Source organism: Pholis gunnellus (genome assembly GCF_910591455.1).
Source record: "Pholis gunnellus genome assembly, chromosome: 22".
Taxonomy (NCBI): domain Eukaryota; kingdom Metazoa; phylum Chordata; class Actinopteri; order Perciformes; family Pholidae; genus Pholis; species Pholis gunnellus.
This window is the reverse complement of record NC_136549.1, coordinates 16510775-16534601: the sequence shown is the minus strand read 5'-3', so window position 1 is coordinate 16534601 and position 23827 is coordinate 16510775. Positions and strand designations below refer to the sequence as shown.

Below are 23827 nucleotides of genomic sequence, written 5' to 3'. Positions count from 1 at the left end.
TTCTCTGTTTTTTTCCTACTTTTCCTGGCTGAGTCAGAGAGTCTGTGTCTGCAAACACACATCCTCCCAGTTGGTCAGTTACACGTGAGGATAAAGAAATACTACATGAACTGCTTGAGACATATGATATCAAGTCTTCGTTAACAAACTTCTCACTGGTTTCAGCAGCTTAGCCTTAAAATAACAAGTCTGAAACAGAAAGGGCAACATCATCTGCAAAGAAACGGAGGTCCCATCCTAATATCTTTGATCTGGACTATGTATGGAACTTTTAATTACTTTATTTTAGTATTTATTTTATTGCAGCACAAGTGTCAGTCGCACTAGCTATATGACACACCTCCATAATAACTACAGGGCTGTGAGGGAAGTCATTACATTATTCTGTAACTGTAAAAAAAAGACAAATACTGAAAACAAGGCGTTAAGAGCTGATGGCTCGATCATATGGCCATATCTTTGGGTTTTTTATTGACATAACCTGACAGTCGCTGTGGCTTTGTGTTCCCAGCACCGCGTCCACACCATCCTAACAGCCGACCTGGTCATCGTGATGAAGCGAGGGAACATTTTGGAGTACGACAAACCGGAGACTCTTCTGGAGCAGGAGGACGGGATGTTCGCTTCGTTCGTCAGAGCCGACATGTAGACGTCCCTTCAGCGACGCCCGGCCGCCAGAGGACTGATCAGTCGGTCGATCTGCTTCTTTCTCTCTTTTTCCATGTAGAGTTGTTTTCTTAAAACGAGGCGGACGGACCTCTGAGACACGACGACACTCCAGTGAAGCCGATCATTACTGGATGAACACTATCGATCACCGGTTGATATATTTGAACAGTTGTACTTGAATCATTCAGTCACTCAGCCAGTTAAATACTACCTTTTTAGTTTTTTTTTAGAAATGACATGTAGAAACACCAAATATCATTTAAATGATGAACCAGTTCCTAAGTTTATAAATCAGTTTATACAGATTTTATATTGGAAATAAGCACATACACATATCAAGAGAGTCAATGGAGGAATTCTTTGATCACTGACTTTTAAGCAACCAGTATAAAGAGTTAGTTAAAAATATAGGTTTCTGTGACCCTGAATAGCTCATTGATCGTGCTAATGAGTAGATTAGACAACAAGAAAAATACAGAATATCTCCAGACTCCCACCGATGTGTTAAATAAGAAGTGTATTCAAAATACGATGTTTTTATTTCAGGTGTTTTTTTAAGGCGGTATTTAAAATGTGGAGACGCTTACTGTATCTGTGGTCATTTAGACGGACCGAGTTTTAGATTGAGCTGAACTTTTAGGTCCTTTAAGGATTATTATGAACCGAAAAACACTTCAAAAGTCTTTAATTATCTCGTTATACATATTTGTTACATTTATTTTAAACGTATGCACAACACGTATCGGTTTTTGTTCATCTTTAGCGCTTGTATTATGCAATGATAAGAATGGGAGAAACTTGTATTTAAAGTCATTTTTAAAATAACTGAATGTTGTTTCTGTGCTCTGCATACATGAATGCACCGTGCAGTCTCTCACTGTAAAGGATTTTGATCATATTATCTTATATTTTAGACCCTGGTGTAGTATTTACTACACTTTTAGAAGGAAACTGACAGAACTGACACTCAATATTTGTACCCGATGCTGCGTTCACGTCACACGTTTGAGAAGATCAGGATGACGTCTCCGAGCTGCAACTTTTGGATTGTTTAAAAAATGTCTCCTGAACAAAGGAAGTCGACATCCAAGGATTTACTGCTGTTGTCGATGCCTGTTTTGAAAGAATTCTGCTACTTGTGATGCCAAAAAGGAGACATTAAATCCTTAAAATCTCCTCGTCCGACTTGGATTTACCACCAGGAGGTCGACCTGTGTGTCTTCTCCCGGTGCTTGGAAAACATTTCCTTGGGACAAGATTAGCAGACGTCTCTGATGCATCATGGGATGTCCTGTCAGCAACCGACTTTGGCGTAAAGAAGGCGGAAATATTCCAGAATCGCATCCAAATCTGCTTTTTTCAACAAGCAACACTGTTGAATACGACAGCGTATTCGGGACATTTTAGGTACAGAATTAAAAACACAATAAATTACGGAGCGAGGGGAGGAGGGTAATATTCAGAGAATAATAAGAATTTCTGAGATTAAAGTCGTAAATTTACAAAAACTCACAAATATATGACAAAAAACTCAAATACTCTGAGGTTTTAAAGTCATAAATTTGCAAGAAATAAATGATATTTTTTTTTATTCGTGACTTTAATATCAGAGTTTTATAATCTTAGTTTTTTCTCTGAATATAACTCTTCTGACTCCGTCATTTATTTATTTTTACCTACAAAGGCTTCAGCACGTTGTCACAGTTTACTTTATTGCATTTAGAAAAAAGTAAAGTACAACCTGAACTGTCTCTTCATCAGGTTCAGTTATTGGTTTTCAAGTTGAATCAATTTAAGGATGTGAACTTGTTGAAGATTTGTGCATTTTTCGACTTGACAAGCAAAGACAGCGAGAACACACAGTGTCCATTTAACCAAACTTGTAGTTTTATTTTTGTGATTCAGAATTTATCGCATTTGAAGAAGCAAAATGTATTTAGTAAATTAAAACAATCTAAGAAATGAGCGAACACCTCGAGTAGGAAATGCCTCAGTTAAATGTGAGCAAACACGAGTGTGAAAGCAGTTAAATTTAGCAGAAGGTGGATATTTTATTGTGGTGTGCGTTCACCTTTGTATCGGTTGTATCGGTTGTATTTTTGTGACACTAGTACGAACACTGAAGGGTGTCGCGGCTCAGACTGAAGTCGTGAACCCGCTGTCTGTCTGCGTCGTGCTTTGCTGAACTTATTATCCTCGGGGACAATAGACGCCCAGCGTGAGCTCCCGTTAACTCCAGAGATGTTTAACGGTTATTGTGGGCTGAGGAAGAGTTGATTTAAATAGTTCTTTAAAGCTCAAACGTAAAACTTAAAGCTGCATTAATCAATATATATTCTACTGAAAGTCAACCTAATGGCTGCATGTAAAATGATCTCCAACTCCGCAGTTTTCTTTGTGAATTTGTTGTTTTGTTCTCCAGCCCACATATTGTTAATATTATTACCCGACAGACAAGAGTTACGACTAGCTAGGTAGCTGACAAAGCGGTGCATTTAGTAGCTGCAACATTTAGGACAAAAACGGATCTAAAAGAAGAGTAATTTATGGACTTCAGGTGGTCACAAACACAACTCCACAGCCGTAACAAAGTTTAAACAAAATAACGTCAGATGTTGTGTTTTCAGTTTGTTCTGCTGCCCCCAAGTGGCCAAAAAGAAAACCGTCATTCTTACTGCAATTGTAGAATCGTACTCCAGTGAGGGTCGTGGGATCCAAACTTTTCCAATAACTTTTCCAATAAGTCTTGTAAAGTCCAAAAGTCAACATTTATTTTTTAAAAGATGGATACAATCATTGTCAGTATTCACAACATGTTTTTATCTCACGAAATATTCTGCTTCAATCCATATTTGTTGGCGTATTATTATTCTTATTCTTATTCCCTCTCTGGCGGAGAGTTTAATGACACCACTCATATCTGGAGCTACAGCCTTCAGCTCGTTAGCTTAGCACAAAGACTAGATCCAGGTAGAAACAGCTAGCCTGCTAAAGCTCACGATTAACAGACAATATCCTGTTTGTTTAACTTGCACTAAAGTGGGAAAATGATAGCAATAAATGATAGCGATTAAACAACCGTTGAACAAAAATGATTTTGTTTATTAACACGTTTTTACTAGAATCACTCGTCCCGTCTCTGTGGCGGCGCTATTGTCCCTTTTGTATCATTCTAATGGATTATACTCACTTAGCTTTTTACATGAGATTTTAAAATGACTTTGTACTGTACAAACTAAACGCCAAATAGAAATTTTGCAAGAATTTCAGTATTTTTTATTTAGTTTTTTTTTAAGATAGCAAGAAGGTGTTTTTTTGTGTTTTTTTCCTCCACTACACAAACTCGTTCTTTTACATATTTCATTGTTTACTTCTCTTCAGTTACTCCTCCTCTCTTAATGACCGAGTGTTTTTCTTGGTACTTTTCATAAATCTTTAGTTTTTACTGCACGTGTGTGTGTCTGTACTTGAACCTGCTAATAATGTATCTTTGAAACAATGTTGGAAGATGGAATGTTATTTACTTTTATACCGTGTTTGGACTCAGAGAACACAGATTTAATAGTTCAATGAAAATCTTTTTAACATCTTATATCCCATCTTTTACTTAATGTTTCATATTTTAAATACAGCACAAATGTGGGATAATTAAGGGTTAACATTGACTGTGCATGTAACACAGAGTGAACATCACACACACACACACACATTATCAGACTGCTCTCATGAATGCACATTTAAATGCAACTTAAATACCAGATTTTTACAAGTAAAGGTTGATTTTTTTGTATTCTTAATGTATGTAAGTGTACATTCTGTATATCCAAGACTTTTTAAACATATATCACAAATTATTATTATGTGTGCCTCATTTTTTTTTTACTCTTGAAATGACAATAAAAATGGTTTTGAGTGAAATTAGCCTTTTTTAAAACTATTTCTCAATAAACCTGCAGCACTTGACTCTCAACACATCGACTGATCTACAATGTGTTGCTAAATGACGCCCCCTAGTGGCCACGTTACACATTTCTATATAATAATTCAACTGTGTTTAGAATTTAAAATCAGGGAATTAAGAAATAAAATTAACTACTTCAGTTCATGTCAAGAAATATCTCAAAAAGCAACATTATTTTAGTATATTTATTGTATTTATATTTATGTTTCTATCACAATGGCAGCAGAATTTGAAACTGCTTTTCATTTAACTGTTTTTATCTAATTATAAAACAAACAGCAGCATAAACAAAAGCAAAATGTATGGTTTTATTTGATCTATACTGTTATATTTATTTACAACTGACAATTTAGTCTATATGTATAATTGTATAGAAAGCTCTTTTGTTTGTTTGGAACCATAATTAGTTGAGTGGTCTGACATTTAGCTTGCTGTGAGACTATTTCTATATCTGGTTTTGCACAGTTTTTACTAAATAATTGCTCTGGATGATCTGAAAGGGGAAAATACTGACTTTAAATCATGTTAGAAGTCATTCTAGCCTTTATGAATATGCAAATTAAAAAGGATAAATGTCAACTTTAAGCTATTAATTCATTTTTCACAGGCAATAAAAGGTTGCTGTAGGTTCAGTAGCCTAATAATTAAATCCTGTAGACTTTAAACAACATTAAGTCCAATTTACAACCTGATTGAAAGCATAATTAGATACAGAATACCCCATTAAACTATAATAATATAACATAATAGTGTTTAAAACATCTACTGTAAGGATAAGTAAGTAAGGATGAATGTGGATATGTGAATGAAATGAGTCCTTTAAAGTCTAAAATAACTTTATTTGATCATCTAACATTATTAATTAAGGGGCTTAATGAATGTTTGAGCTCAGGACACTTTATTTAAGACAATAGTAAAAAGTTATGTGTATTGATTGACACTTGAATAAAGATTCGGTTCGTTTGACTCGAAACGTCGTGTTTTCCGACGGCCCATGAAGGCAGCAGCCCCCTGGTCTGAGCGGGTCTGGACTCTGGAAGCTGGACTACGTCAACAGGAGGAGAGGAGACCGTCCCAGCCCTCAGAGCTCCGAAACATCCTCCAAATGTCCTCACAAGGAAAAGACTTCGTGCGTCTTTGAGCAGTTTTTTTTTCTTCTCCCCTCTGCACGTGGACATGTTGCATCCGCGCGCAAAGACGCACTGAAGTCAGACTAAAAAAGAAGTAGCTTTGACACTTTTTTATTGTCAAGCAGCCGAAGATGTTGGCGAGAAAAAGCATCATCCCGGAGGAGTTCGGTCTGCCGGGCCTCGCCTCGCGGATCGCCCGCAAGCCGGTGTTCAGGGACCGCGTGAACAAAGCGCGCTTCATCGCCAAAAACGGCTCGTGCAACCTGGCGCACAAGAACATCCGCGAGCAGGGCCGATTCCTGCAGGACGTGTTCACCACGCTGGTGGACCTGAAGTGGCGCTTCACGCTGGTCATCTTCACCACCACGTTCGTGAGCAGTTGGCTGCTGTTCGCCATGAGCTGGTGGCTGGTGGCGTTTGCGCACGGGGACCTGGACTCCAGAAACCTGACCCGCGGAGACCTGCAGAACAAGATCTACTGCGTCACCGACGTCAAGTAAGAACATTTGTGATTTTAGATGATTAAAAAGTGTGTTTTAATGAGACTTTCTATCCATCCATGCTCACTCGATCCAAACCTCCCAACCTCCGCTTCCTCTTCTCCTCTTCCTCCATTGTTTTATATTTAGGTGGAGAACAAGGAGGAGAAGGAGAGAACGATATTGATTATGACAGGAAGTCAGGGAGCTTCGTTTTCTCTCATCATTTCAGGGGAAATAAAGTAAAGAGTGTAGGAGGGGAAGAGTTGGGCACCTCCCTCTTACGCACCGAGTCTTTCCTCCTTCCTTCCTTCCTTTCCTTTCCACCTCTCCTTCAGGTGGTGGAAAGTAGGCGACATTTACTCAACTATACTCCCTCAAGTGTTTTCATTTAATGCCTTTTTATACTTCTACTTTACTACATTTCAGATGGAAATATTACACTTTTTACTCTTCAGATGAATACGTAACATTTGAAAAACATGTTAAAGATTAAACCAAAACTCCTTTTTTAGTTTCCTCTTATAAAAGAATAAGGAGTCTAGTTGGGCAGAAGTGCCTTGAACTTGCATTCTCTCTAATGACCAGTAGGGGGCGACTCCTCTGGTTGTTAAAAAGAAGATTTTAGAGAAGATGGTAGATGGTCGCTGATGGTTTCATAATCCACTTCCTCCCACCGCTAACTGGTTTGGGATGGCGCTCAATATGGCGGACCCCTCCACCACAACAGTGTGTACTTTTACTTTAGATACTTTAAGTACATTAAGCTCACACCTTTGTACTTCTACTTGAATGTCTTCATTTAGCGTTTTTGTACATTGTTTTATTAGTACTTTATTACAAGTAAAGCATGTTAATACTTCCACTACTACCTCTGAACATGAAGAAATGTGTTTCTTATTCTCAAATAGTCGACCAAATATAAACCAACAAGTCACTGCGGATCGACTCTGTTTGTTAGAATGAAACTGATCTGATGTCTGAAACTTAAATCTTAAGTCTTTAATAAATGTCACGTTGGACTGAATCTCTCTCTCTCTCTCTCTTCAGGTCGTTCACCTCGGCCTTCCTGTTCTCCATCGAGGTTCAGGTGACCATCGGCTTCGGAGGACGAATGATCACGGAGCACTGTCCGACCGCCATCACCGTCCTCATCATGCAGAACATCATCGGACTCATCATCAACGCCGTCATGCTGGGTGAGACTCAGACTCACCGGACCAACACCGTAGTGAAGTAGTAATACGTAGAAAAGAACTGGCATCACAGTATACTTAAAGTACTAAAAGTTAAAGTACTAGTTATGCCCATAAATGTATTGATGTGTTCAACACATTAATGTTGCAGCTCATATTCTGCTGGGCAGCTCGTGAAAATCACCAAAGGATCAATAAAGTTTTATTCTTATCCATAATATACATTATCATTTATTACTTCCTTCTGAGGGAGTAAAAGTATAATAGTATACAATGGAAATACTCGAGTAAAGTACAAGTACCTGAGTTTTAATTTGAACAAAAGAAGGATTCTGATGCTGAACCGCGTCTTTAGAACGTAACACATGTAGGAAATACAGCCAGTTTGAGCCTCAACTGTTAAAATAACTGAATAAAACTCCAACACCCACAATGCCTTGCTCTGTTTTTATTCAGACCAATAACCCAGGCCTGGATTATCATGAGCATTTGGCACAAATAGTCCACATTACTCTCGTCAATAACTACATGAAGAGTAATACTGATCGGCCTGTAGTATAATATATAGTTTTTTAAACATACTAATGTATATATTTGTCAGGATGCTTTTTGGGGAACTTGCAGCTTCATTTGTAATGTGCCAAATATATATATTTTGCAATGAAATGTCCTGAATTGTGAGATGGTTCCTTCATCCGTCCTCAGGTTGTATATTTATGAAGACGGCTCAGTCGAACCGGCGAGCGGAGACGCTGATCTTCAGCCGTCACGCCGTGATCGCCGTCAGGAACAACTGTCTGTGCTTCATGATTCGTATCGGAGATCTCAGGAAGAGCATGATCATCGGAGCCACCGTCAGGTTACAGGTGATGCTTCAGTCACATCTGCTGTTTGCTGAGCAGCGCGTTGCTCCTGCTGAAGGATATTTAAGCATTTCTTCACGATGGTGCATTACGGCCATTGTAGGTACAACATTTGTTTTATATGGAGCCGAGGAAGAGGAGTAATATTCAGAGAGAAAAGTCCAAATGTACGGGATTAAAGTCCTAAACTAACCAGAACAAACGTGGATATTCTCTGAGATTAAAAGGGTAAATCTATGAGAATAAAATTGTAAAATTAAGAGAATAATGTATCTACGAATTGCATCTTATTGATACTTTTTCCCTTATTGTAATTAAGATCCATGTATTTGTTGCTCATCAAGAGTGAAGGAACCTTTTAAAGTGTATTTTTGTCTGTAAAACGAATGTCCTCCCAAAATCCTCTGTTCACAAATTAGTTTGACCTCTAAACTCTTCTGTAATCTCAAAAGAAGCAAAGTCTCCTCTAAAAGCAGCAGAAATAAGATTTAAATGAGCTGGTGACTCGTCGTCTGCAGGTGGTGAGGAAGACGACCACACCCGAGGGGGAGGTGATCCCCATCCATCAGATCGACGTCCCGACGGAGACGGCCGTGGCCAGCAACAGCCTGTTCCTCCTCGCCCCGCTCATCATCTGCCACGTCATCGACAAAAACAGGTACGACGACGTGCCGTGGAGTTATTATTACTAATAATATTATGTGTTTATCCTCGTTCGACAATGTAAAGCATTTGTTTAGGGAGGATTCTGGCCTCGATAAAGATGTATTTGTGTGTTCTCATCTATTTTATTATTACACTTTAATCCTAGTACGAACATGTCCACACTTTGTTTTAATAAGTGCTGTATAACTATACTATTTATATTCTGGACTCTATAAAGATGTATTTGTGTCCTCCTCTCAGCCCGCTGTACGACCTGTCGGCCATGGAGCTGCAGTGCAGCGACCTGGAGGTGATCGTGATCCTGGAGGGCGTCGTGGAGACGACCGGGATCACCACGCAGGCCCGGACCTCCTACGTCTCCGAGGAGATCCAGTGGGGTCACCGCTTCCTCCCCATCGTGACGGAGGAGGAGGGCGTGTACTCTGTGGACTACTCCAAGTTTGGTAACACAGTCAAGGTGAAGGGATACAAGTATTATTCACTAATCATTGTTTATGCTCCTTTTTTTATTCACCATTTTAACTCGTGGCTATCAAAAGAGAAGAGGACGTAGAAATACATTTTAAGATATAGAATCTTGTTTTAGAATCACCTCCATGTTCAGTGTTTTAAATGTCCTGTTTTATCTCTTTAAACCCTTTGATGTGTCACATTTTATTCTTATTATTCTTTCATTTTTCTATATTTATTTAGCTTTCTGCTTGCTTGAATATTGCAACATTTATTTAATTGAATTATCTGTTGTTTTGTTATAATAATTTCTTTCATCAAATTTACAGCAGCATGACGGGTAATTTATAAAAATTAGTTATATTATAACATTACTGTTACAAATAATTATAATAACACAGAGCTTTAAAAAGTACTCAAAGCTACTTTACATGGTAAAAACAATAACAATAACAATATAAACAGAGCAGATAAATGACGTAATAATAGTAAAAATAAACAACAATCAAGTAAAAAGAGCTTCAACATGTGACACGTGGTCATAATTTGCGGAGGGACAGAAAGAAAACCTGTAAAACTTTATTGTAAATCTGTCGTTCAGGTGACGACGCCGCCCTGCAGCGCCAAAGAGCTGGACGAGAAGCCGTCCATCTTGATCCAGACGCTGCAGAAGAGCGAGCTGTCGCACCAGAACTCGCTGCGGAAGCGCAACTCCATGCGGCGCAACAACTCCATGCGTAAAAGCGCGCGCAGCGGCGCGGCCGGCCTGCGCAGGAACAACTCGGGGCTCGCAGCGCCCAAGGTCCAGTTCTTCACCCCGACCGACGCAAGCCAGAACCTGAACGCCGTCACCTGACATGAGGCCTGCCCCCTGCTGCCGGCCCTGCTCCTCCTGGTGGCCAGGAGGATTGTGGGTGTTGCGGTTTCTCCGGCTCTGATGGGACTCGTTCTTTTTCTGCCTCATTTAGACTCCCGACACTTTTGTGTGCACGGAGTAATCTAGTTCTTGTTTTTTAGAATGAACGGATCGTTTGTTTCTCCGCACTGATAGAGCCACAAAAAACCCAACCAGTTGTTTAATTGTTAAATTTTTTTCTATCATTAAAGCAATAAATACAAACATTTGGGGCCTTTAAGTCACAGTTTAACTCCTATTAGTGGACACTAGTGGCAATCAATCACTGTACTGTACGTGTGTTTCTCACTTCTGTGTCCTTTGAGAATAAATGCACTCACTTCATCTGAATATGGGTTCAATGTCTGAACTGTTCAAGTCGTCTTTTAGATGAGATTCATTTTGAGATTTTGAGCTATTTTACTTCCGTAACGCGTCGTCTCTCTGACTAGTGGAAAGAAAACATCTAAAATACACATTTAGGTGTTTATTTTACTACTTTGTCTGTTTACGTCTGTAGATTTCTTCACGATGGTGCATTACGGCCATTGTAGGTATAAACATTTTTTTAAATGGAGCCGAGGGAGAGGGGTAATATTTAGAGAGAAAAGTCCAAATGTACGGGATTAAAGTCATAAACTAACCAGAAAAAAACATGGATATTCCCTGAGATTAAGGTGGAGCTGGGCCTGGATACAGATGGAGGTCTAAACAGACGTGAGTACAGCTTCCCGCTGTCACAGTGTTTTAAATACATTGATGAGGCAGAGTATGCTAAATGCAGCCTCTGCTCCAAGGAGATGAACTAGAACAACAGCCAGAGTAGATTATCATTTTAATTTAAATAATATAACTGGATTGAATGCATATTAATTGCAAATAAAAGATCGGCCACAATCCTAACAGCTTTACAGTCAGAGTGGAAGTTAATATGAAGACATACAGTAACAGGGTTCAATGAAAACTAATCACTTTATTTGTACAGGTGATGGTTCTAACGACTCTTGCTATTCTTGGTTTTATTTGATTAAAACTTTTGAAAATGAGACCTCGTTCTCAATGGATTTTGTCTCAATAAAGGTTAATAATAATAATATTGATTGAAAAAAACTAGCCAGCTGTTCAACTAGAGCTGAAATACTGATTAATCACTGAATAATAAATAATTATTTTCCTTAAAGTAAATATTGTCTTATCACTTAATTGTATTCTCAGAGTGCAGAATGCGACATGTTAGAGCTCATATTAAAAATAACATTCATGCCACCAGCAGCTCCCCCCCGGGGTTGTCACGGGCGTGTCACCTGTTTCAACTCCGATGAGTTTGGAGGTGTGTCCTTATGTGTCGGCCCCTCCCTTCCTGTTCCTCTTTACTTTCACTTCTGGAGCTCATGATGTCGCAGCTTCTTCGTCTCTGCTTCTAAAGGTTAGTAAGCGACTCTTTTCACTGAGGGACTCCTGAAGGACTCTTTGGTCCTTCAGGTCCAGCAGAAACTAGTTCAAGTGGACTTCAGAGGAGGACCGGTGTTACGGTTTAACCAGGGACCCTGTTAACTGGCGACCTTCAGCCGAATGCGTCTGTTGTTGTCGTAGCTACAGCAGCTGTTATAAACGAGCAGAGAACACGTAGCTGTGCTCGTGAATGCTGCATTGTTTAGTTTTGCAATACAGTGTCAAACCTTCTCATTTACAGTCTTTGGTCAAAACGAACCGGATTCCACGTTGGAGCGTCTTTTGAGGAAACTAGTCCACTCGAGTTTGAAACGTCGCTTGCTTGTTGTTAATGTGTTGAAACAGGAAGAGAGCAAATTCCCCTTCCTTTGAAATAATAAAGTTGGTATAAAAACAAACAAACACATAAACTTTGGAGCCTGTTTTGTGAAAACATGTGTTACGTAGAAGAACTCTGTACAGTTAAAAAAAATACAAATAAATTAATTAAAAGGTATATACAGGATTCAAACTCATATCATTGAGTGGAAAAGTAATTGGCAAGCGGAGACAGTGCCATTAGGGAGGACGTAAATGTTGGTGGCATAGATAGAAATCCAAAGCACAGTCAGCAGTCGCTCCTAAGAGAAGAGGAACCAGATCATCTGGTGACCGCAGAGGGAACCAGATCAACTGGTTACTGCACTGCTCTTTTACCATGCAGCATTTTGAAGTGTACCACCAGCACTTTTGAATACAGCTGGTTTCTGAAACAAATCTTTGTAGCGCTGCAAATTAATGAGGCAAACGTTTGTGATGTTGTCATGAGGTGAACATACACAATGTGGACAATAATGCATCAGAGCTAACCATAAATGGCAATGCCATAACATGATGAATTTAACCAGCAAAGAACACAGAGATATCAAGTTGAGTTCATTTGACTTTGATAAGTCAAAAAAGACATAATCACGTTCAATTTTACCATGGGTTAAAACTTTAACACAAGAGTTACCAATGAAGATTTTATATCTAGACTGTGTCCAGTTTTTAATTGAAAATAATCTAATCCATGTTAAACTTGTTGACAAATTGAACGTGATTATGTCTTTTTTGACTTATCAAAGTCAAATGAACTCAACTTGATATCTCTGTGTTCTTTGCTGGTTAAATTCATCATCAGTGACATCAGAGTGACTCCATGACATCAGTGTGACTCCATCAGAGAGAATCAGGACGTTGATGTAAAGGTGGAATGAGTGCTGAGGTGCTGATCAATGATTGGACGGATGCTTTCAGCTCTGCTCTCATTGGTTCCTCTACACGTGAAGGTACAAAGTGATGTGGATTCAGCAGCAGCTAACAAGGTCATGTGACTGATTCTGGATCATTGGACGAGCTGCTTCATGCTCTGACTGGATGTAGTAGACGTGGAAACAGAGGAGCATTTCAAACGTTGAAGAGCTTTTCAAAGTCAGTCAAATAGAAGGGAAAAGTGACGTCATCCCCAAAGAAAGGCCAATAAAAAGTCACATGAAGAGTCTTCCTCTAGTCTTCAAACAAGCCAAAGACTAAAGAGCATTGTGAACGTCATTTCTTAGAGATGACTCTGCAGCTCAAAGTGACAACAACATGGAAACTGTCCCATGAGTGTCTTTAGTATTGAGGTGAATGAGCTGTGTGTGTTTGTCATGATGAAGAGAAATAATGTTGTTGTGTTTGTGTGAAGGTGTGGACTCTGCTATGAATCAGTGTGAGGACAGAGAGGAGGGAGTCCCTCCCTCTAAAACCAGCCACACCAAAGCTCAGAGGTGAGATGACCGTCTCTAACTGTCCATGACTCAAAGTCTTTCATTCACTGACTATGTTTCTACATGTGTGACCAGGATCCATCAGGGACAAGACTGTCCTGGACCTGGACCTGAACCTGAACCTGAACCTGGACCTGAACCCAGCTGTGTGTCCATGAAGAGTGACCGGTCTATGCATCATCCTATATTCTTCAAAGATGGACGCCACTCTGCTGATCAAAGGTGAGGATTTCAAACTGAGTGATGAAGGTGATGATGATGATGTCAGAAGGACACTCAGGTAAAACTCTTTTGCACCACATGGTTCCTCTCTTCATCCTGATTGGACAGCATTACTCTTCAACCATCATGGTCACCTCACTGCATCATTTCCTGTCATTGCTGCACTGAATACAGCTTCAACATCAACACTGAAACATTTCTACATGAAGCATTGATTTTATACTAAATGTCTCCTAAAACTACCAGAATACAAATGCACTGAGTACAGTAGGTTTATTACATCACTGAATGTATCTGGTGTTTCTATCAGGAGGACACTGGAACAACCTGAACCTGAACCTGGACCTGAACCCAGCTGTGTGTCCATGAAGAGTGACTGGTCTATGAGTCATCCTATATTCTTCAAAGATGGACGCCACTCTGTTGATCAAAGGTGAGGATTTCAAACTGATGATGAAAACAAAGTGATGATAATAATAACTTAATTTACTTTATTTAAATAGCACCTTTCCAAAACAAAGTTACAAAGTGCTTCACAATAAAACATGAAAGCAAATAAAAACACAATCAAACCTTTAAAATAAGATTTTAAATAAATAAACAAAATAAAATCCGTCAGATGTAAAAATAAGCCAAACGGTAAAAGTGAGTCTTCAGAAGAGATTTAAAGAGGAGACTGAATTTGCCGGCCTTAGATTACCAGGAAGAGAGTTCCACAGCTGAGGGGCCCGGACAGCAAAGGCCCGTTAGTAAGGTGTGGTGTGAAAACTATATAATAGTACCGAGTGAGTGCTATAATACTGAAATAAGGAAATGTGAGATAAGAAAGTTTGTCTTTGAAGTATTTATTCTCTGTGCAGAGAAGGTTCAATCATCCCACTGAGCTCCTGTGTGCAGTCTGAGGGATGAAGAGCCCCGTGTGCAGGTTTCTACATCTAATAAAGGACCAGTGCACAAGGGTGGGGGGGTAGGATGAGTCCTCACTTACGCATCTGTTTCTGTTCCTGACCTAAACATTCTGTGGTTAACTGTCTGCACCCCATTCAGTTACTTCCTCTTATGGAAGCAAAGCAGACATCCCACACACGGTCCTGTTATACATTGAAGCACACACACTAAGTCACATATATGGTCTTGTTCTTGAGTTTATACATTTTGCGTCCACAGGTGCAGCAGCTAAAAAAAAGGCTGAAACGCTCACAGCTTTTGGTCATAGTGGTAGTTGGGACCAGACAGTTTATACCTTTTCATGCAGTTCATAATGCAACTTTGAGGATTGTCTTGACACGACGTCATTGGTGGCAGCGTGCACTATCACAGTGAGGACAGAGGGATGAATGTCAACGAGAGATCAATAAAATCACAGTATGTCATTGCACCTGGGAGCTTAACAAATCTGATTATTGAGTCTCCAACTATTAAAATCTCAGGTGGCCCGGTTGCAGGGTTCCTTTATGTACTGCAAGCTTTGATCTGAGTTTGTGGTCGATCATTAATGAGCTGACTGATTGACCACCTGAGCTGATGCCTGAGTGGGAGGAGGTTTGAGTCCCCGACGCAGGTGATGGGGAGTCTGTTGACGAGGTGGCTCTGGTGGGAATGGAGCGCTTTCTAGAGGAACGCCTCACACGGTGCGCTCCACGGGCAGGAGGTGGAATAGAGGAGAGTACAGGCTCCGGAGGAAGCTCAGCCAGCGGTGAGAAAAAGTTGAAGAGTGGAGTGTCATCACGGCCGATGCCGAGCGGGTCGTAGAGGGGAAGAGAAAGCCTTTTGCAACCTTTAACTGTAGAGGCCCAGGATGGGGGCCAAGGTGAAGTAGGACCAGAGTCACCTGAAGTACCAACGGATGAACTGGTGTTCAACAAGTAATATCTCCAACACGTAACTTTTATTACATTTTAAACAAGATAAAAACAATGTGTCAATTGGCTTTAAAGGTGCTGGTAGATGTATCTATGAAGTACAGAGAGAGACAAGCTAGCTGCGTCTTCAAGTCAAGTCAATGATGGTGATGATGTGGTGATGATGATGATGATGATGTGTTTCTATCAGACTCTCTGTTGTGAGATCTCCAGGTTTTAAACCTTTACTGACTCAGATGAAGTTATCTGAGCACCAACACTCTTCTTCATTGAAACACATTCACACTGGGAGCTGCCCAGTACAACCAGTCTGACAGTGAGACGCTCCACTGGAGCAGCTGGAGGTTCTGGGTGCCTTGCTCCAGGGCACTTCAGCAGTGTACAGTGAGGGAGGGAGAGCTACATGGAGGGCTTGGTGAGAACTGTTGGGACTAAAGCAAACTGACTGGTGAAGAAAACAGTGAGCTGAAAGACTGAGCTGTTGATTCTCAGTGGGATCAGCAGGACTAGTGAACCTTTACAACTACAGGGACTCATCTGATCCACATCCATATATCACTTCATGGACCTTTACCTTGTGTTGGTCTCTGTGTGGACGGACACAATGTGCGCTGATTGTTCATGATTCCTCCACAGAGAGGACCAGGAGAGCTCAGAGGTTCCCAGAGGTCAGTCTGCCCAGCAGCATCAAACACACCTGGACTCCATATTTATGGTCTGTACATGTACAACTACTTTTACATCTATTCTGTCCACAATCATCTCCATGCTGCACTTTGTAGACCAGTGGATTGTCAGTCTGTCCAACATGGATCTGATGTTTGGTTCCATGGTTTTAGTTTGTGTCATTCAGAGAATATTCTGTTCCAGCTGCTGGAGGAGAACATCGTCACTTTTGTGAAGAACGAGCTGAAGAAGATCCAGAAGGGACTGAGTTCAGATTACGCAGAACGCTTAGAGAGTCAGAGGGAGGATGAGGAGGTGCTGGACGGTGAGGATGAAGAGCAGAGGAGGAGCAGCAGAGAGGCATTTCTGAAGATCACGATGAACTTCCTGAGGAGAATGAAGCAGGAGGAGCTGGCTGACTGTCTGCAGAGCAGTAAGAGGATTTAAGAGATGAACCAAAATATATTCATATATGTTGACATATTTGTCCAATAATTTATTCATCGATGTTCTTTGTTTTTATTCAGGACTTCCTGTAGTTTGTCAGCGTGAACTCAAATCTAACCTGAAGAAGAAGTTCCAGTGTGTGTTTGAGGGAATCGCTAAAGCAGGAAACCCAACCCTTCTGAATCAGATCTACACAGAGCTCTACATCACAGAGGGAGGGACTGCAGAGGTCAATCATGAACATGAGGTCAGACAGATTGAAACAGCATCCAGGAAACCACACAGACCAGAAACAACCATCAAACAAGAAGACCTCTTTAAAGCCTCACCTGGAAGAGAGGAACCAATCAGAACAGTGATGACAAAGGGAGTGGCTGGCGTTGGGAAAACAGTCTTAACACAGAAGTTCACTCTGGACTGGGCTGAAGACAAAGCCAACCAGGACATACTGTTCACATTTCCATTCACTTTCAGAGAGCTGAATGTGCTGAAAGAGAAGAAGTACAGCTTGGTGGAACTTGTTCATCACTTTTTCAGTGAAACCAAAGAAGCAGGAATCTGCAGGTTTGAAGAGTTCCTGGTTCTGTTCATCTTTGACGGTCTGGATGAGTGTCGACTTCCTCTGGACTTCCACAACAATGAGATCCTGACTGATGTTACAGAGTCCACCTCAGTGGATGTGCTGCTGACAAACCTCTTCAGGGGGAAACTGCTTCCCTCTGCTCGCCTCTGGATAACCACACGACCTGCAGCAGCCAATCAGATCCCTGCTAACTGTGTCGACATGGTGACAGAGGTCAGAGGGTTCACTGACCCACAGAAGGAGGAGTACTTCAGGAAGAGATTCAGAGATAAGAAGCAGGCCAGCAGGATCATCTCCCACATCAAGACCTCACGAAGCCTCCACATCATGTGCCACATCCCAGTCTTCTGCTGGATCACTTCTGGAGTTCTGGAGGATGTGTTGAAGACCAGAGAGGGAGGAGAACTGCCCAAGACCCTGACTGAGATGTACATCCACTTCCTGGTGGTTCAGTCCAAACTGAAGAAGGTCAAGTATGATGGAGGAGCTGAGACAGATCCACACTGGAGTCCAGAGAGCAGGAAGATGACTGAGTCTCTGGGAAAACTGGCTTTTGATCAGCTGCAGAAAGGGAACCTGATCTTCTATGAATCCGACCTGACAGAGTGTGGCATCGATATCAGAGCAGCCTCAGTGTACTCAGGAGTGTTCACACAGGTCTTTAGAGAGGAGAGAGGACTGTACCAGGACAAGGTGTTCTGCTTCGTCCATCTGAGTGTTCAGGAGTTTCTGGCTGCTCTTCATGTCCATCTGACCTTCATTAACTCTGGTGTCAATCTGCTGTCAGAAGAACCAACAACCTCCCGATTGTCTGAAGTCTCTAGAGACAAACCTGAACCAACACATCTCTACCAGAGTGCTGTGGACAAGGCCTTACAGAGTCCAAATGGACACCTGGACTTGTTCCTCCGCTTCCTCCTGGGTCTTTCACTGCAGACCAATCAGACTCTCCTACGAGGTCTGCTGACACAGACAGGAAGTAGCTCACAGACCATATGGATTCTCCTACGAGGTCTGCTGACACTGACAGGAAGTAGCTCACTGACCAATCAGAGTACAGTCCAGTACATCAAGGAGAAGATCAGTGAGAATGTGTCTCCAGAGAAAAGCATCAATCTGTTTCACTGTCTGAATGAACTGAATGATCGTTCTCTAGTGGAGGAGATGCAACAGGCCCTGAGTTCAGGACGTCTCTCCACAGATAAACTGTCTCCTGGTCAGTGGTCAGCTCTGGTCTTCATCTTACTGTCATCAGAAAAAGATCTGGACGTGTTTGACCTGAAGAAATACTCTGCTTCAGAGGAGGCTCTTCTGAGGCTGCTGCCAGTGGTCAAAGCCTCCAGCAAAGCTCTGTAAGTACAGAGAGAGTTAGATTCATATTTCATAACTTAAATACGCTGCTATCTTTTCTGCTTATTGTTTATTTTTTCTTCATCATTGTCTCTTCAGACTGAGTGACTGTAACCTCTCAGAGAGAAGCTGTGAAGATCTGTCCTCACTTCTCAGCTCCCAGTCCTCTAGTCTGAGAGAGCTTGACCTGAGTAACAACGACCTGCAGGATTCAGGAGTGAAGCGGCTGTCAGCTGGACTGGAGAGTCCACATTGTACACTGGAGACTCTCAGGTGACCCTGTGAATTACTTTTCTTGGACTAAGTACTAAGTGTAAAGTTTACACACACACAGATTGGTGATGACAGTAATACACATAAATCCTTCCAGCCCTCACAGTTCCCTCAGATTATGTGACATGTGTGTTGTTTTGTGTGTTTGCAGCCTGTCAGGCTGTCTGATCACACAGGATGGCTGTGCTTCTCTGGCCTCAGCTCTGAGCTCCAACCCCTCCCATCTGAGAGAGCTGGACCTGAGCTACAATCATCCAGGAGACTCAGGAGTGAAGGTGCTGTCTGATGGACTGAATGATCCACACTGGAGACTGGAAACTCTCAGGTATGAAGAGGCCTGCTGCAGTCACAGACAATCAGTCTGATAGAGGAGGTAGAGCTGGAGACGTTTTCTCTGTCACACTGTCAGCCTGGTTAATATGATCCTGACACACCAAGCTGACCTCAAACTACCAGAGACTCATCAAACTGTTTGTGTCCCACATCAGACCATCAATACAGACAGAAGTAGTCAGGATGAGCCCAAACAGGAGGGAAGGTGATGAAACTGTGGTTTTTCTGGAGCGTTGTCTTGTTTCAACATTAATAAACAGGACAGTGGTTTATCCTGACACGTTGACGGGCATCATGGTGGGTTGACATGAGTCAATGTCGTCACGCTGCAGGTTTGTGGACTCGTATCAAACAATAGTTGATGTTTTGATGCTCGTGTGTGTTGCCCTTTAGTCCAGACATTATTGTGAAAAGACAAACAGACAGAAACAATCTGTTTAAAGCGTCTTGATAAATCATCACAATAGGAATGTTTTTCTGTTTTAAAGGAGTTCAGCTTTACCTGGTTTTGGTTTGTTCTGCACTGAGAGCCAGTTCCCTGGCTGATAAGAGTCGACTTGTTGAAACTACAGGTGACAGTCGGCCACAGACGCTCAGTGAAGAACCAACAGCTGATTGTGGACATGGTGGGTCAGAGCCCAAAGAGGTTTATTGAGGACTGGACCAAAGTTCTAGGGGGACACAGGCAGTGCTCTGTGGCTGCAGACGGACTTGAACTGTAATATTTTCACCCCCAGATTACAGATCATAGAAACCAGTGTTGACTGTTGCTAGGAGACGGGATGTGAACAGCTTTGTACATCCAACCATCCCCCCCGACCTCCTCCATCAGAGGGTTTGTGGCGCTGTAGTGATTTCAGGATACTTTCTCCTTTACTTCTGAGGGACAACAGTCATTATTACACAAACACAAGAGGTTGCTAGTCAGGACCAAAACATCCAACAATCAATACTTCTATATTGATGAAGGATCAGCTGACTCTGTGTGATGGTGAAGAGTCGTGTGGTGGTGATGAACCCACAGAGAACTGTCTCCATCTCTGCAGCTCTACTGAGCTTTTTAGCCTCTTTTAGCTCCTACTTTTGGTTCTGCAGCACATTTCCTGTTTGGTTCAGTCTCAGTGTTTCCAGCAGCAGCTGTTTTCATCCAACAAGCTGTGATGAAGCCACTGTTCACTACCTGCTCAGCAGCAAACAGCAGACAGACTCAGTCAGAGACTAGCTGGTGAACATAGTGGAGCATTTAGCAGCTAAAGAGACAGATGTTTCCCTCAGGAGGTGGTGGAGACCAAACACAGAGCTACAAGAGAGAGAATAGTGGACTAACATTCATCAGGTGACACAAACACAAAGACTCCTGATGAGTCATCATGTTGATGTGTAACTGCTGGATGTGGAAGCAGCTGTTGACATCATGTTAGACACAACTACTTTATAAGCTGATAATATGTCACATGTTGTGTTTACGGCTTGTTGTCACTGAACCACAAGTGGACAAAGAAATCAATTGATGCAGGTTTAAACATGTGATTTACTGACTGACTGGTGGAGGAAACTGAGTGTGAAATGGATGATTGTCAATATAATACTGATAATAATAGATCATGAATAAGTGAACATAATGAGCTGTCGTCATGGGCCAATCAGAAGAAGCTCCAGTGAAGTCAAAGAATATGAGCTGATGAATAATAAGTGCTCCATGTGAACATGAATAACAAAGCTCTGTGTGTGAGAGCGATGTAATGTCCATGTTTCATGCTGCTCTGACCCCCCTCCTCCTTTCAGGGTGGAGCCTGCTGGAGTCCGATGGTCCAGACCAGGTCTGAGGAAGTGTAAGTGTGCTTTGAGTCTGATTCATGAAAACAAAGCATCTTCAAACTGTGACATCACTCATTCACATCTCTGATGTCATCATCAAACAGATGATAGATTCATAACTGCAGCTGTATTGTGTCTTGTTCTCTCCATCAGATTCCTGTGAACTCACACTCGACACAAACACAGTGAACAGAAAACTCAAACTGTCTGACAACAACAGGAAGGTGACACATGTGAAGGAGGATCAGTCATATTCTGATCATCCAGACAGGTTTGACTCCTTGAAGCAGCTGCTGTGTAGAACTGGTCTGACTGGTCGCTGTTACTGGGAGGTTGAGTGGAGCGGAGACGTTTCTATATCAGTGAGTTACAGAGGAATCAGAAGGAAAGGACACAGTGAAGACTGTTTGTTTGGAGAGAACAATCAGTCCTGGAGTATGGAGTGCTGTTATTATCGTTACTCTGTCCGTCACAATAACAGAGCAACATACACCTCCTCCTCCTTCTCTGGTAGAGTAGCAGTGTATGTGGACTGCCCTGCTGGCTCTCTGTCCTTCTACAGAGTCTCCTCTGACACACTGATCCACCTCCACACCTTCAACACCACATTCACTGAACCTCTTTATCCTGGGTTTGGGCTCTGGTCTGGTTCCTCAGTGTCTCTGTGTTCTCTGTAGGAGAGTCTCCTCCTGCTAGAGAAACGTTCTCTCTGCTGACCAGATAGTTCAGTCTGTACAGGATCACACACAGCTGATGTTAGTTAGTACCAACCTGATCTCTCGGTGGTTGTAGATGCAGTTGGAGCAGGTGAGGGGTACCGGAGCTGGTCTGGACTCTGGGGGGTTGAGAGCTCTCTGGGACTTGTGGTGTTGCAGATGGAGGTCTGAAAGAGCTGAGCGAGGTCCATGTAATGACCTGAAATGATGTGTTGTCTGAGAGAAGCTGTGAAACATCTTTTACTTTGTGTATAAAACTCAAGTTTGATGTGTGAAGAAAAACCTCCGAATGTCAAACAAGAGTCTTTCTGGATCAAATTCAGCTTCTGTGGAAAAAGAATCACAAGTTGTAAAGAGTTGTTTTGATTTGAACAAACTAAATTCATCATCTTTGATCATCGTGGAACAAATGAACAAACTTTGAGAAGTGACGTTGAAATCAAAAGAAATCAACGTTTTATGTCAAAGCAGAAATGTCCAAATCCATCCCAACACTATAAAATGAAGGATTAGTTAAATCCGGCTTCATTCTTCACGTCGTGTTGTTCACTTTTACTTCATTCATCACTGACTGTGTGCTAGTTTGGGGAAACAAATCAAAAGAGACAAAAGAAGTTTGAACCAAACTACTGATCAAGAACCAGCTCAGCTGTTTATTCAATGAAGATATATTATAATTCAGAATGTGTCATGATTTAACTTTTCATTCTTTGATTTGTATTCTTACTGATCATGTGTTCATTTAATGATGATAATGTTTCAGTGATGTTCATTCATGTATTCATGTGTGATCATATTTGAGGTTTTTGACATTTTCTTTTCTTTACTTTTTGTTTGTGTAACTTTTAATCTTTTGATTGCATAAACCAAATAAAACTGGTTTGTATTTTGTACATTCCAACCAAAGTCCAGTGTTGCTGGTCTCTGAGGGTGTCTGCGTAGTCTCCATGAGGTCAGAGAGCTCTTCTCCTGAGAGACTTCTGAGCCTGAAACAAGTGAAACAACGACAGCTAGTGTTTGAAGCTGTGCTGACTTCACCCCCCTAAGCAGGCTGAGACGGTCTGTGTGTAGATTTTGGGGGTACGTTTGATACCAAGGTCAGAGGTCACAGAACAAGCCGTCTTTCACTCCCAGAGACAAAGACAGATGTTTAAAACAGGAAATGAGTCCAAACTACTGAGCAGAGCTGACATGATGTCACGTTTAAAAAGTCCACCCATCAGGACTAAATCATCTGTGACTGTTGATATGTGGAGGACTTCCTGTCGTCTGTCACTTTAACTGACAGGATTCATGTTTGTTCCACCAGAGGGATCCAGATCCTCCTCCATGAGGAGCAGCACTCCTCCTTTAAAGGAGGTCTCAGCTCCATTATTCTCTCCTTCTGCTCCTAAACAACCATCATTGTGACGTCAGAGACAAACTCTCAGGAAGTCTTTCACATGAGACACATTTCTGTCTCTGTTCCAGTGTGGACACATTTACACAAGTACATTGATGTACTTGTACTGCAGTATCTCCATGTTGTACTACTTGATACTTGTACTCCACTATATATCCCAGAGGTACATGTTGTACTTGTTACTGCACTACATGTATGTGACAGCTGCAGTTACTCGTTACTTTACAAATGGAAGTCTCTGCTCAGCCACACAGCTGTTTTCAATCACTCTGATGATTAGACCTCTAGTCAGGTGGAAGTTGGGCGGAGCTGTGCTGGGAATTATGGGATGTCACCAAACTACCTGCATTGATAAGTGGGTAAGTTGCCCCGCCCCCAACAGGTAGAACAAGGCAGCTGTCAATCAAGTTCCACCCTGATGAGACGACAGTGAACTCACCTGTGTGGGTGGACGACAGGTGAGCCTTTAACATTTCACATCCTTCATCACATATGATGCATTGCTGCTGATTCAACCAGCAAACAGTAGAAGAAGTAGATGAGTAGAGCTGGATCAGTTAGAGGGGTAGATCTGGATCAGTTAGAGGGGTAGACCTGGATCAGT

General features: G+C 41.6%; 2 protein-coding genes and 1 pseudogene across 3 annotated transcripts in view; all 3 read left to right on the top strand.

Moving 5' to 3' along the window:
• Positions 1 to 2089, top strand: part of abcc9 (ATP-binding cassette, sub-family C (CFTR/MRP), member 9) — a 35664-nt gene extending 33575 nt beyond the window's left edge. Inside the window, 1 exon segment of the mRNA XM_079183603.1 lies at positions 512 to 2089. Within this exon segment, the coding sequence (XP_079039729.1) occupies positions 512 to 649 (138 nt within the window). The 3' untranslated portion in view covers positions 650 to 2089.
• Positions 2090 to 5891: 3802 nt separating this feature from the next.
• kcnj8 (potassium inwardly rectifying channel subfamily J member 8) lies at positions 5892 to 10383 on the top strand (the record flags this gene model as incomplete). The annotated part of the gene is made up of 6 exons (XM_079183599.1): positions 5892 to 6256; positions 7290 to 7438; positions 8141 to 8301; positions 8817 to 8956; positions 9205 to 9421; positions 10016 to 10383. The coding sequence occupies 6 exons, from the start codon at positions 5892 to 5894 to the stop codon at positions 10268 to 10270; spliced, it is 1287 nt and encodes a 428-aa protein (XP_079039725.1). The 3' UTR covers positions 10271 to 10383.
• A 1311-nt stretch (positions 10384 to 11694) lies between these two features.
• Positions 11695 to 22721, top strand: LOC306713762 (NACHT, LRR and PYD domains-containing protein 3-like; annotated as a pseudogene). The gene is made up of 11 exons (XR_013767722.1): positions 11695 to 11735; positions 13470 to 13551; positions 13627 to 13773; positions 14084 to 14206; positions 16272 to 16350; positions 16506 to 16734; positions 16829 to 18683; positions 18781 to 18954; positions 19106 to 19279; positions 21073 to 21119; positions 21259 to 22721. The product of XR_013767722.1 is annotated as an NACHT, LRR and PYD domains-containing protein 3-like (transcript).
• The last annotated feature ends 1106 nt before the right edge of the window (positions 22722 to 23827 follow it).